At 48.2% G+C, this 14,750-nt stretch overlaps 1 protein-coding gene across 2 annotated transcripts in view; it reads left to right on the top strand.

Moving 5' to 3' along the window:
- sulf1 (sulfatase 1) overlaps positions 1-14,750 on the top strand; it is a gene marked incomplete at its 5' end in the record, with an annotated part of 44,884 nt that overhangs the window by 21,739 nt on the left and 8,395 nt on the right. For both annotated transcript variants that reach the window (XM_083650610.1, XM_083650609.1), the window contains 7 exons: positions 2,181-2,307; positions 8,413-8,632; positions 9,432-9,678; positions 9,844-9,940; positions 10,168-10,262; positions 11,753-11,925; positions 14,631-14,750. The exon at positions 14,631-14,750 is cut by the window's right edge and continues 23 nt beyond it. In XM_083650610.1, the coding sequence (XP_083506736.1) occupies positions 2,181-2,307; positions 8,413-8,632; positions 9,432-9,678; positions 9,844-9,940; positions 10,168-10,262; positions 11,753-11,925; positions 14,631-14,750 (1,079 nt within the window). The remainder of the gene's footprint in view (positions 1-2,180; positions 2,308-8,412; positions 8,633-9,431; positions 9,679-9,843; positions 9,941-10,167; positions 10,263-11,752; positions 11,926-14,630) is intronic.

A 14,750-nucleotide genomic window follows, 5' to 3' on the forward strand; every position in this document is an offset into this window, starting at 1 on the left:
ATAGACCCCCTTTCTGAGTGCCGATATTTCGGAGTGGCAGAACGTCGGAGTGGCAGCACGTCGGAGTGGCAGCATGTAACCCTGTCACACACATTTTACAAACGTCGCCAGTCCCTTTATTTAAGCTCTCCGCGGCCACCGGAAATATATCACCTAATAGGAACGTGATACGTTCCTATTTCGCACATAACCCACTTTTATCCACTCAACACTGTCGCAAACTTGACAACTCGGAAGAGAAATAATCTGATCGATCTCCTTTTCACACGGCAGAGATGGCCAAGCAAAAAAAAAGAGAAAGCGAGAGAGAAGAAGACGTAACAGGAAGGAGAAGACAGAGGGCATGGGGTAGGAAAAAGAGGCGGGGCCGAGCACATCGCTGGCTGCTGTGTGCAGAGCTGTGCTGGCAGTGCGTCATGATAGATGACGTCTTTGGAGAAGCACTCCTCTACAGCTGTTTTTCTCCACCATCATTTCCTCTCATCCCCCACTCATTTGCTCCTCGTCCTCCTTTGCTAGTATTCCCATCTCCTTCCCCCTCATCTGCTCATGTTGCCAGCGACTGCGTCCACATCCTGCAGAGACACGTGTCCCAAGAGTTAGCCTAGCCTCCTGCGGGAGGAACCGCCTGGCCTGCTGGACCGCTGTGAAATGAAAAAGAGCCTGACCTCTGAACTCTGACCCCTTAAGGCTTTAGCTCGTTTAATCCATTCTTCCATTAATCCACAGTGTTTATGAAGGCTGTCTGCTGGAGCTCTGTTCCCTTAAGTGCTGAGATTAGCCTGCACAGACCTCTCTGTTACACACACACACACACACACACACACACACACACACACACATGTCGCAGCACAGTCACACACAGTAGCTAATGTGTCTGGCAGGGTTCTCTCTCGTTGGGCCATGTGATATACTGTATGCTTTCATGTCCTCGCATTGCCTTGAGGTACCTCTGGGGGGCGTCTGGGTCAGTGGAGAGGTAAAACCCACCCGCCTACCACCGCGACAGCTCCTACAGACACAATTGGCCGTGTCTGCAGGTGGGAAGCGGGGGGATTATGTGTCCTGGTCACTGCACACTAGTGCCTCCTCTGGATGGCTGGGGGGGGGGGGACGGGGGGTCGCCTGTTTGGGAGGGAGGGGAACTGAGGGGGAATAGCGCGATCCTTCCACACTCTACGTCCTGCCGGGGGGAAACTCTGGCAGGTGAAAAGAAGCGGCTGGCAACTACATATTATTATGCCTCTGCACATGTATCGGAGGAAGCATGTGCTAGTCTACGGCTCTCCCCAGATAGGCAGCGGGGGTACAATTGGGGAGAAAATGGAAGAGAGAGAGAGAGAGAGAGAGAGAAAAAACAACATTACCTTGCAGTACCTCTGAGTCTGCTGAGATGCTGACTGACACTTTGGACTGACTATCCTGTGTTCTGTAGCCGTCAGGGAGTGACACAGACAACAACTGTTAGCGCCTTAATCACCCTTGGCTGGAAGCTAGAGAAAACAGCTAGGCCAGTGTGTGAACATTGGCTGTGTTCCCCCTGGCCCGGGCCACCAGACAGGATAGGACAAGACACGACTCAGGAAGGGGGACAGGTTGTTCTTTGCTTCGTCGTCGTCGTCGTCGTCATCGTCGTTCTGTCTGTAGGTCTCCAGCAGCCAGGCCATGTTGGGCAGAGAGCTGGCAGCAGGGTGTGTGTGTGTGTGTGTGTGTGTGTGTGTGTGTGTGCGTGTGCATGTGCGTGTGTGTGCGTGTGTGTGTGTGTGTGTGTGTCTGTGGAGGGGGGGGGGGGGGGGGGGATTTGGCATCAGGCTTACCATAGACTGGGCCAGGGTGGTGCCAAGCCCAAGGTCACACAGCTTGGCCCAGAGCTGAGCGCTGCTGTGAGGCTGAGCTATGCTCCGCGCGCCCGGGTGGCACACACAGACGCTACGTAGCCTGTCCGTTCACTGGCTCTGACCATGAGAAGCCCACAGACCTGCTGCCATGACTGAAAATTACACACAAAAAATGAAGTGAACACTCACTCATGTGAATCCAAAACTCTGGCAAACTGTGCTCAGCTTAACTAGAGGTCTGTACTTTGTCTAGTTAGTATAGAGACTCCCTGAATAAGTCCCGTTGTTTGACGCTGATGTCACGCTCACTCTAACTCGGCTACCTGTTGTGTCCACGTGCAGCAAGATCGTGAGGAAGAAGGAGGACTCTGTGAGCACACAGCACACCAACAGCCTGCCCAAGTACAAGAAGGTGCGAGAGACCTGTCAGCAGGCCCAGTTCCAGACGCCCTGTGAACAGCCCGGACAGGTCAGACAAACACACACATGCACACACATGCATGCACGTAGGCACGCACGCAGGCACACACACACACACACACACACACACACACACACACACACACACACACACACACACACACACACACACACACACACACACACAAGCACATATTTCCACAAACCTTCCTGAACCTTTTGTGAATAGAAGGGAGTTCCCATCACATCCAGCAAGTCATATTTCCTGCCTTCTTTTCCAACAGCAGAGGTGCACATCGTACTCAAAGTGCGCTCTCTGCTTGACATAGAGAGCCAAAGTGAAACGTCACTTCCTACTTTCTCCCTGTACCAGCGCTGCGAAAAATATGAATGGCGGTGAACGGAGAATATAAGGTTACTTTTTCGATCCCTTTTGAATTGTGCCACGGGGTGCCAACGCTAATTTTGTCCATTTAAAACGTAACTTTGCATGTCAAGAAAGTCACAGTTTGTCGTCAAACTGAAACGTAGGGGTTAGTTTTGTATAAAAACTACATAGTTCGTGGAAGCTCGTGGCATGTCGCCGGTCTTCAGCTTTGCCGGTAGAGAAAGTGACGTCACTTAGGCGACAGCACATGTAGTCTTTCTGATTTATAACTTTTAGTGCAGTGCTGACCAATTTGGGGCCCTGGGATTTTTTTTATTTTCTAAATATTTCCCCCCCCCCCCCCCCCCCCCCCGATTTTTTATCCCATTTTTATCCCCCTTAGTGCTAATTTTACTTTTATTTATCCTGGTTGCTACTCCACCCTCTGCCAATCTGGGGAGAGCCGAAACTGGCTCCATGCTTCCTCCGAGACATGGGCAGTTAGCCAGCCGCTTCTTTTCACCTGACAGGGGAAGCTTCACTGGTAGGACATAGCACATGGGAGGTTCACGCTATTCCGGTTCCCCTCCCTCCGAACAGGCGCCCTTAACGACCAGAGGAGGAACCACATTAGCAACCAGGATATTGCATGTTTTGGTGAAGGGGGTTCCTATATGATTTTTTTTTTTATTAACGTTAATTTTGTGCAGCTGGTATTCTCTCTCCCCGACTCTATCACACGGGTGTGAGGCATTGCTGTCTGAGGATTGATCACTCCTGATTGGTTGGCTGAATCACCTGGTTGATATTTGATCCCTCCCCAGTCACTGGCTTTACACCAGCTCAGCAAGATGGACAGATCATCATCACGGCAGTGGCACACTGACAAAATAAAGTTTAGGACGGAATGGCAAGACGAGTATTTTTTTACCGAAGTAAATTCAAAAGCGGTTTGTCTCATTTGCAGACAGAGAGTGGCTGTTTTGAAAGAGTACAATATATGTCGCCACTACGAAACGAAACATGCCCTCGCTTTTTCAAACAGATAAAAAGTAGATTATTATATTGAAATGTTATTTTAGATTTAGAATGTTAATTTTCTATAAAACACAATACATTTTAATGTAATTCCACAACGTTTATTTTTGGCCCTCGGCCCTCCACCCAGATTGAGTTTTGGCCCTTCATGGGAAAGAATTTGGGCACCCCTGTTCTAGTGCAACGGTTTGGCGACAAACTGCGACTTTCTTGACATGCAAAGTTATGTTTTAAATGGACAAAATTTGCGTTGGCACCCCGTGGCACAATTCAAACGGGATCAAAAAAGTTAACCTTATTCTCCGTCCACCGCCATTCATATTTTTCGCAGCGCTCGTACAGGGAGAAAGCAGGAAGTGACGTTTCACTTTGGCTCTCTATAGCCGCTGCCCGCCCGCTCGGCCGCCCGCCCGGCCAGCCAGCGAGCAGAGCCGGCGTTCTGCAGAGCCACGAGTCAAATAGCCCTTTACATCAATTGCTTTTTAATGGGGACGCTTTTGCACGTTTTGTGGTGGACCAATTTGTTGGGCCTTCCTTTCATCTGTGCCCATTAATGTGCTGGCAGAACCTGTTCAGAGCAGCAGTAAGTGGTTACTATGTGGCCATGCAGCACACACACCTGGTTACTATGTGGCCATGCAGCACACACACCTGGTTACTATGTGGCCATGCAGCACACACACCTGGTTACTATGTGGCCATGCAGCACACACACCTGGTTACTATGTGGCCATGCAGCACACACACCTGGTTACTATGTGGCCATGCAGCACACACACCTGCATAACAATACAAATTGTTACAATGTTCAGGTAGCACTCAATGGCAGACAGGCTTTCTGAGGGGCTGAACTAATGCAATCCAGATCCCCTTTTACGGCCGCATAAGTGTATAACACTCAATCAGTTATTAAAGACAGCAAAGGGGGCCATTCTAGTTTAGCTGTGTGTGTGTGTGTGTGTGTGTGTGTGTGTGTGTGTGTGTGTGTGTGTGTGTGTGTGTGTGTGTGTGCGTGTGCGTGCGTGCGTGTGTGTGTGTGTGTGTTCTAGCACCTGTAATTGTTTACAGTACACACCATAATGTGTTGCTGCATAGCACAAATGAGGAGATGTGCTCATAAATGGTCTGTCTGGCATGATTTAACATCGCCTCCCAGTGAGCCGCCTGAACCCCAGCCCCACTTTCCTTACAGACGTATTCACCTTATGTAGCCCCGCCCACTTGACCCATTTTGTGTTACGACTTCCTGTTCAAAACGCCGGCTGCTTTACCTGCTCAAACCAGAGATCGTCTCTCTGGTCAAAGCTAGTGAGTCACTAGAAGCAGGCTGCAGGGATAAGCTCTGCCACAGGAAGTGTAAACACAACACCGATTGTGTTTACACTTCCTGTTAGTCTCTCAAGCCAGACTGTCTCTTCTACAAGTCATGTTTTAACATGTACTGTATATAAAATACACTACTTTGAATAATAATTCATGTTTGATGGTTTTTCTCACAAAAAACATTAAATTATCTTGTTAAAATCCTTAATAGACTTCAGGGTTATCTAGAACCTAACTAGCCAATCACAGCATACAACGCATACAACACAACTCACTCGTGACAAAGTGACGACAAGGTTTCCTGACCGATCTGCAGTATGTGATGAGTTGGGAGTGAGAATGTGTTGGGCCTTTGAATGCTGAATACTGGACAGTGATTGGCTCCAGGATTCGTGATGTCACGATTCATGCTCTGTGAAAATCACCTTTTCAGTGAGCTCAGAGAAACTTCCCACTTTCAGAAGTGAAAACAGCTTTCTAGTGTCAAACTCTGCACAGACATCATTCTGCACAGTGAAGCTCAGACATCCAACTGTAGGAACAAGAAGAGGAAAAACTCAGGTTCAGTGTCAGTGGGGGGTTCCTGGCCTGTTGAAGAGGACAGGTGTGTGTGTGTGTGTGTGTGTGTGTGTGTGTGTGTGTGTGTGTGTGTGTGTGTGTGTGTGTGTGTGAGACCCCTCTTTTACCCCTCCATAAACAACTGGAGTCCCCTTTGTTTGAGACAAATAGTTAAACGAGTCTTCCAAAAGGACATTGGGCCTTGAGTGTTGAACACAATTTAAGGTTAAGATGAGAGAAATGTTGTTTTGGAAAAGACTCGAGAGACTTTGAGTTGTGATGAGTTTTGGATGTGACCACATGATGGCGGTTCCAGATAGACCAGCCTTTTTTCCACACAGACACAGCCTGTGTTGTGTTTTGGACCTGGAGCTGTTCTGGCGCTATGGCCGTGTGATAATAGCACGGGTGTTTGTTGTGGGCACGCCAGCTTTACTCAGCGGGGACATTGAGCAGCCTCTGTTGTGTGTTTCGGAGGTACATGACAGTGTGGAGCAGCCTCTTGTTGTGTGTTTCGGAGGTACATGACAGTGTGGAGCAGCCTCTGTTGTGTGTTTCGGAGGTACATGACAGTGTTGAGCAGCCTCTGTTGTGTGTTTCGGAGGTACATGACAGTGTGGAGCAGCCTCTTGTTGTGTGTTTCGGAGGTACATGACAGTGTGGAGCAGCCTCTTGTTGTGTGTTTCGGAGGTACATGACAGTGTGGAGCAGCCTCTTGTTGTGTGTTTCGGAGGTACATGACAGTGTTGAGCAGCCTCTGTTGTGTGTTTCGGAGGTACATGACAGTGTGGAGCAGCCTCTTGTTGTGTGTTTCGGAGGTACATGACAGTGTGGAGCAGCCTCTTGTTGTGTGTTTCGGAGGTACATGACAGTGTGGAGCAGCCTCTTGTTGTGTGTTTCGGAGGTACATGACAGTGTGGAGCAGCCTCTTGTGTGTTTCGGAGGTACATGACAGTGGGGAGCAGCCTCTTGTTGTGTGTTTCGGAGGTACATGACAGTGTGAATCGGTTGTGCGGTACTTCTCCGCGTCCTCCGCTTCACCACTCATGTCTTCCATGTCTGTTCCTAGCTAACCACTCCCCTCCTCCTCCTCCTCAGTTTCCCATCCCTCTCTGCTGTCCTGCACTGTTGCAATGTGCCTGTGGTTGCTTATAAAAGCCATGCACAGAAGGGAGGGAGAGATTGTTTTCATCCCTCAGTGACAATACATCTTTCTCTCGCTCGCTCCCTCCTCGTCCCATGCTGATATAACAGCTCCGTCGGGCCCGTAAGGCCTTCGTCACCATACGAGACGTCCAAAGGAAACAGGATCTTCGCAGGACGGCGCTTTTGTTTGGACCCTCGTTCCCACACTCCCACTGCTGATCATCTGCGCCGCTGTGCTCTGCACATGTGTCTCTTCCACTCATGTGAGGCCCTAACTAGCGGCGCTACTCGGCGCAATTTAGCCTCAACTTTCTTTTCTAGTGGGAACGGATGCTGAGCGAGAGACACGGGGAGGATGTAGATTCTACATGCTCCCCGTGTCTCTCTCTCAGCATCTACAATGTAGCTGCTGAGAGAGAAACAGGGGGAGGATGTGTAGATGCTGAGAGAGAGACAGGGGGAGGATGTGTAGATGCTGAGAGAGAGACGGGGAGGATGTGTAGCTGCTGAGAGAGAGACAGGGGGAGGATGTGTAGATGCTGAGAGAGAGACAGGGGGAGGATGTGTAGATGCTGAGAGAGAGACAGGGGGAGGATGTGTAGCTGCTGAGAGAGAGACAGGGGGAGGATGTGTAGATGCTGAGAGAGAAACAGGGGGAGGATGTGTAGATGCTGAGAGAGAGACGGGGAGGATGTGTAGATGCTGAGAGAGAGACAGGGGGAGGATGTGTAGATGCTGAGAGAGAGACAGGGGGAGGATGTGTAGCTGCTGAGAGAGAGACAGGGGGAGGATGTAGAGGAGTGCGTTGGATATGCATTTAAACAATTACGCCGGTGACGCACTTTGGCACCCACATACCCAGTGTGTGCTGTCGGACTGATAGGGGTTTCCACATTGTTTACAGACACCAGACAGATCCAATCCATCTTCCATGCGGTAGTTTTGGTTTATCTTTCTTGCCGCTTTCGGAGGCCATTCCTTCCCACAGGGGCTGTCTGAAATGTGCCCGACATGTCTGTCAGAGGCTCTTTTGTCTCAATGTGAAACAGAGGCCATGCTTTTTCCATATCACTTACATCCACGGTACTTTAGTGTCCATGCCAAATATTTCTTATTGCCAAAGTAACATATGGGAATTTCTGAAAGGGATACTGATTAAGGACTTTTTTTGGATTTTTATTCATGCCTGGTAATCATTGCGAGAGAAAGAGTATTCACGACAAAATGCCATTTCTCCGGGGGGGTCACGGTGGCGCAGTGGTGTCGTCTGGTGGGGTCGTCAAAAGGGTCTTTCTGTGTGGAGTTTGCATGTTCTCCCCCCGTGCCCCCTGGGGGTTTCCTTCATATAGGAACCCCTCACCAAAAACATGCAATATCCTGGTCGCTGAAGTGGTGCCTCCTCTGGTCGTTCGGGGCGCTTGTTCGGAGGGAGGGGAACTCGTTGGAATAGCGTGATCCTCCCACGTGCTATGTCCTACCGGTGAAGCTTCCCCTGTCAGGTGAAAAGAAGCGGCTGGCTACTGCCCATGTCTCGGAGGAAGCATGGAGCCAGTTTTGGCTCTCCCCAGATCGGCAGAGGGTGGAGCAGCAACCAGGATAAACAAATTAAAATTAGCACTAATGGGGGATAAAAATGGGATAAAAAAATCTGGAAAAAAATATTAGGAAAAAAATTAATAATGTTATTTCTCCTGGTCGAATGTTTGTGTTTGCCGTTGACAGAAGTGGCACTGTGTGGAGGAGATCACGGGGAAGTGGAGGATTCAGAAGTGCAAGGGCGGCGGCGTGAAGCAGAGCTCCAGGAAGAAGGCGCGCAGCCTGCGGCCTCGCAGCAGCTACGACGGCAACCGAGAGAGGGCCTGTGACTGCGGCGACGCCCTCTACAAACCCTCCCGCTCAGAGCGCCGCGCCCACCGCCACTTCCCTCCCTCGTCTGGCCAGCGTGAGTATTGCACGGTCGGACACCACACCGCGCCGACTTGCAGATGTTAAACCCCTGGGATACATTTGGCGTCTTTGTGGAAATCATGATCAGCGTGTTGCTGTCTGCAGCACCAAATACCATGTATAAAGTAAATTGAAGGCATGCTGGATAGGGCGCACACAGGTAGGACCACAAGTAAGGGACATTGTTGTTGTTGGAGGGATGTGGACAGGCCATGGGGCAGACATCCAACTTCCAGCAGACTTGTCACACTGTATTTATGTCTGTTTCTCAACGGCAATATGGATAATAGCAGAGTCTGCGAGGGCTTAAGCCACGATTTACTGTAATGGATTATTTAGACTGTAAAGGGAGACAGATGCACGGTCAAAGCAAACATGGAACTGGTTCTGTGCACGGTGCCTCGTGCTGGTTGTGGGGACGGCGGTTTAGAACGGTCTGATGCCATCTAGTGACGCCTGGAAGAGCTGCAGCTGAACCATGACCATCCTAATAATCCTCATGCAGTGCATGCACTCCAGACGTCAGGCGCATGCTGTGTACTGTAGCATGCTGCTGAGCAGGAACAATTGCAGTTCAAGTTGAGTGGGATTTACTTCGGCACGAAAACTGAAGCCGAGTTGTCAGTCATAGGAATATACTAAATTGACTGTAACATGCTTTCATAAATTGTTTTCCTTCCTTCTTCCTCGCTGTATTGTCCCACCCATCTGCGAGCAAAATAGGACGAAATAGACCATAGAAAATACCGCTTGACTCAACGGTTTTTATTATTATTATTTATTTATTTTTGCAGGCTATCGTCCTCGTTTTGTCCACACGCGGCCTGCCAGGTCCCTGTCGGTGGAGTTCGAAGGGCAGATATACGACATCGACCTGCAGGCAGACGATCAGTCAGCTATCCGGCGCCGTGTCATCACAAAGCGCCACTACAACACAGAGGACCCCGAGTTTGACCTGGGCTCAGACGACGGCTCCGAGGAAATGCTGGCCGACGATACCAACGCTGTTGGATACCCCAACTCTGTGAAAGTCACACACAAGTAAGACCTCTCAACAGGCAATCGTGATAGTATTATATCAGTAGTGACGGAAAGATGTTGGAAAACAATCCATTCTGCCTACCTTTAGGATCTACTTACTGTACATGGCTCAGATAAGTATGTCGAAAGAGCCGTGCATGAAAGGTGTGTGTGTGTGTATCTCAGGTGCTACATCTTGATGAACGACACTGTCCACTGTGAGAGAGAGATCTACCAGTCCTCCAGAGCCTGGAAGGACCATAAGATTTATGTGGACCAAGAGGTGAGTGCCAAACTCAGACCATCAAAGCACCCAGTAACGTGTGTGTGTGTGTGTGTGTGTGTGTGTGTGTGTGTGTGTGTGTGTGTGCGTGCACTTTGCATTTTTGAGTTTATCCAATGATCTGGTAGGGTTTTCTCAACCCACACAAAACCATCTCATCTTTAAATTGAAGTGAAAACATTCGTTATTGTGGAGTTTCATTGTGTTTGTTGCACGTTCAATTCCAGATTGAAGCGCTTCAAGACAAAATCAAAAACCTCCGCGAAGTGAGAGGCCATCTAAAGAGGAGACGACCAGATGAGTGTGACTGTGGAAAGAAGAGGTTGGTTGTCTAAATTGGACCTCAAAAATACTTTTTCTCCCCCCCCCCCGCAGTTAATGTCATTGTCTCTTATAGAATTCAAGTCATTTCCATCTGTAGCTTATTTTCGGCCAAACCCCTTCTTGTGGAGTCCTCAGATGAAGGTTTTCTGTCAGGTCCTTAGTCTCTTTCTCTGTTTGATTAAAACCAGCTACTATAGCAAAGGAGACAGAAACAAGGCAGAGAGATTGAAGAACAAGAATGAACAGCTCCATCCATTTAAGTGAGTTCCTGCCCCCCGTTTCTCCTCCTTCCTTTCCATACTGATCCATACTGACCTGCTACTCACCCCTAGTGGATGTATCTCGCACAGACCTCCGATATGATAATGCTGTTTGACTGTATGTTGTCGATGTCACTAGACACTGTTTGATCAATGGCAGAAATCTGCATGGTCACCAGCATGCCTGTCGTAGCCGTGGGGTATCTCTCGTGAATGTTGTCACTAAACACTCATCTTTGCTTTTCGATGACTTGTAGACTCGTCAGAGTGGACGACTAGTCCAGCGTGTGTGTGTGTGTGTGTGTGTGTGTGTGTGTGCGCATGTGTGTGTGTATGTGTGTGTGTGTGTGTGTGTGTGTGTGTGTGTGTGTGTGTGCATGTGCGCATGTGTGTGTGTGTGTGTGTGTGTGTGCTGCCATGCCTTTGAAGGTTTATCATGTGACCTGAAAGCACCAACGGGTTCCTAAGGAGCACTTTGCATTTCATTGGATGTCCGTCAGTGCGGCCTAAACGCCAAAACAAACACATGGCCAGGGACCTGTTTCTGTGTGTGTGTGTGTGTGTGTGTGTGTGTGTGTGTGTGTGGGGGTGTGTGTGTGTGTGTGTGTGTGTGAGTGAGTGAGTGTGTGTGTGTGAGAGAGTGTGTGGGTGGGTGTGTGTGTGTGTGTGTGTGTGTGTGTGTGTGTGTGTGTGTGTGTGTGTGTGTGTGTGTGTGTGTGTGAGTGAGTGAGTGTGTGTGTGTGTGTGTGTGTGTGAGAGAGTGTGTGGGTGTGTGTGTGTGTGTGTGTGTGTGTGTGTGTCTGGAAGTGATTGAATGAGCCGCATGGAAAAGATATGACTCAACAGAGGGGAAGTCAGTCAATCCCTCAAACACAGTGATCAACTTGCACCAGGAAACATTGGGAACAGATTATGCTAATACAAAGCAGCTGTTTTTTTGTGTGTGTGAGTGTGGTGTTTTTTTTTGCAGTGACTGTTGTGTGCGTGTAAGCATGCGTTTTTAAGGAGGAAGAGGGGACAGTGGCTAGAATGTCATCCCAGAGAAAATTGGACATAGTGAGAGTAAACAGACTGTCATGTCCTCCTGGCACCAGCGCTGCCTGCTGGAAGTTCCCCTCCAGAGGTTCCACCACTGCGGTCGCTGGCAGCAGAGAGGATAGGGGGCTGATGTCATGGTTCCATCACTGCACTGTGTAAAGCTAACGGCCTGTGTGTTTGTGTCCGTCAGGGAGGCTGTGCACGAGGTGGACGGCAAGGCCCAGCTGTACAACGAGATCCGCAGGAGGAAGAAGGAGAGGAAGGAGAGGAAGAGGCTGAGGAAGGGAGATGACTGCAGCCTGCCCGGTCTCACGTGCTTCACTCACAACAACGACCACTGGCAGACTGCCCCCTTCTGGAATTGTACGTTAACTGCGCTGCCAGCTCCTCACACTGCTTATTCCCAATGCAATACAATTGAATACAGCATGGTCCCACACCTTTATCACCCTCGTTTAATCAATCAAGCCAGATGTTTATGAATAGTAGTCCCAACAGGACTGACAACACTGACTGACTCTCTGTATGACTCTGTAGTTAGTAGTCCCAACAGGACTGACAACACTGACTGACTCTGTATGACTCTGTAGTTAGTAGTCCCAACAGGACTGACAACACTGACTGACTCTGTATGACTCTGTAGTTAGTAGTCCCAACAGGACTGACAACACTGACTGACTCTGTATGACTCTGGAGTTAGTAGTCCCAACAGGACTGACAACACTGACTGACTCTCTGTATGACTCTGTAGTTAGTAGTCCTAACAGGACTAACAACACTGACTGACTCTCTGTATGACTTTGTAGTTAGTAGTCCTAACAGGACTGACAACACTGACTGACTCTCTGATGACTCTGTAGTTAGTACTCCTAACAGGACTGACAACACTGACTGACTCTCTGATGACTCTGTAGTTAGTAGTCCCAACAGGACTGACAACACTGACTGACACTCTGTATGACTCTGTAGTTAGTAGTCCTAACAGGACTGACAACACTGACTGACTCTCTGTATGACTCTGTAGTTAGTAGTCCCAACAGGACTGACAACACTGACTGACTCTCTGTATGACTCTGTAGTTAGTAGTCCCAACAGGACTGACAACACTGACTGACTCTCTGTATGACTCTGTAGTTAGTGGTCCCAACAGGACTGACAACACTGACTGACTCTCTGTATGACTCTGTAGTTAGTGGTCCCAACAGGACTGACAACACTGACTGACTCTCTGTATGACTCTGTAGTTAGTAGGGGTGTCACAATATATCGTCCCACGAAATTTCGCGATAGTAAAACGTCACGATATGTATCGTTGAGATGAAATCTCATATCGTGAATTTTTTTTTTTTTTTTTTTTTTTTTTTTTCAAAAGTAGACAAAGAAACGTCTTTGTTTGTTGAAGTTCAATGTGTGGAAAGTAGTTCAGTTGAACAAGTCTCTGAAGAGACACATGAGAAGTTATACAGGAGAGAAACCATTCAATTGAGTTTCTGGCAAAACTGTTTACTTGACAGGAAAAACTGAAGATGCATAAAAAATAGACTAAGAAAAGTCTTGTTGTTTGAGTTTGAAGAAAAACTGAAGATGCATAATGAGAATTTATACTGCTGAGAAACCTTTTAGTTCAAAGTAAATCTAAGTGACGGTGTAACTCATTCTATTTCAAGATAAGCCTTATCTCCAATCTCATGTTTTTTCTAGTTGTTATTGTAATAACAATTTCCCACAACAGCATGTTTTGTATTTGTGCATTTCAAATAAAATACTACTTTTCCAGTCATATATTGTCATTATTCAAGTTTAAAAAAATATTGTTAAAATCGTATCGTATCGTATCGTTATCGTGAACCCAGTATCGTGATACATATCGTATCGTGAACTGAGTGTATCGTGACACCCCTAGTAGTTAGTAGTCCCAACAGGACTGACAACACTGACTGACTCTCTGTATGACTCTGTAGTTAGTAGTCCCAACAGGACTGACAACACTGACGGACTCTCTGTATGACTCTGTAGTGTTGGTTAGTGGTCCTAACAGGACTGACAACACTGACTGACTCTCTGTATGACTATGACTGACTCTCTGTATGACTCTGTAGTTAGTGGTCCCAACAGGACTGACAACACTGACTGACTCTCTGTATGACTCTGTAGTTAGTAGTCCCAACAGGACTGACAACACTGACTGACTCTCTGTATGACTCTGTAGTTAGTAGTCCCAACAGGACTGACAACACTGACTGACTCTCTGTATGACTCTGTAGTTAGTAGTCCCAACAGGACTGACAACACTGACTGACTCTCTGTATGACTCTGTAGTTAGTGGTCCCAACAGGACTGACAACACTGACTGACTCTCTGTATGACTCTGTAGTTAGTAGTCCCTACAGTACTGACAACACTGACTGACTCTCTGTATGACTCTGTAGTTAGTGGTCCTAACAGGACTGACAACACTGACTGACTCTCTGTATGACTATGACTGACTCTCGGTATGACTCTGTAGTTAGTAGTCCTAACAGGACTGACAACACTGACTGACTCTCTGTATGACTCTGTAGTTAGTAGTCCCAACAGGACTGACAACACTGACTGACTCTCTGTATGACTCTGTAGTGTTGGTTAGTAGTCCTAACAGGACTGACAACACTGACTGACTCTCTGTATGACTCTGTAGTTAGTAGTCCCAACAGGACTGACAACACTGACTGACTCTCTGTATGACTCTGTAGTTAGTGGTCCCAACAGGACTGACAACACTGACTGACTCTCTGTATGACTCTGTAGTTAGTAGTCCCAACAGGACTGACAACACTGACTGACTCTCTGTATGACTCTGTAGTTAGTGGTCCTAACAGGACTGACAACACTGACTGACTCTCTGTATGACTCTGTAGTTAGTAGTCCCAACAGGACTGACAACACTGACTGACTCTCTGTATGACTCTGTAGTTAGTAGTCCTAACAGGACTGACAACACTGACTGACTCTCTGTATGACTCTGTAGTGTTGGTTAGTAGTCCTAACAGGACTGACAACACTGACTGACTCTCTGTATGACTCTGTAGTGGGCAGATTCTGTGCATGCACCAGCTCCAACAACAACACCTACTGGTGCCTGAGGACCATCAACGAGACCCACAACACACTGTTCTGTGAGTTCGCCACCGGCTTCCTGGAGTACTTTG

This window comes from Poromitra crassiceps (assembly GCF_964638095.1).
Source record: "Poromitra crassiceps genome assembly, chromosome: 2".
NCBI classification, from domain to species: Eukaryota; Metazoa; Chordata; class Actinopteri; order Beryciformes; family Melamphaidae; genus Poromitra; species Poromitra crassiceps.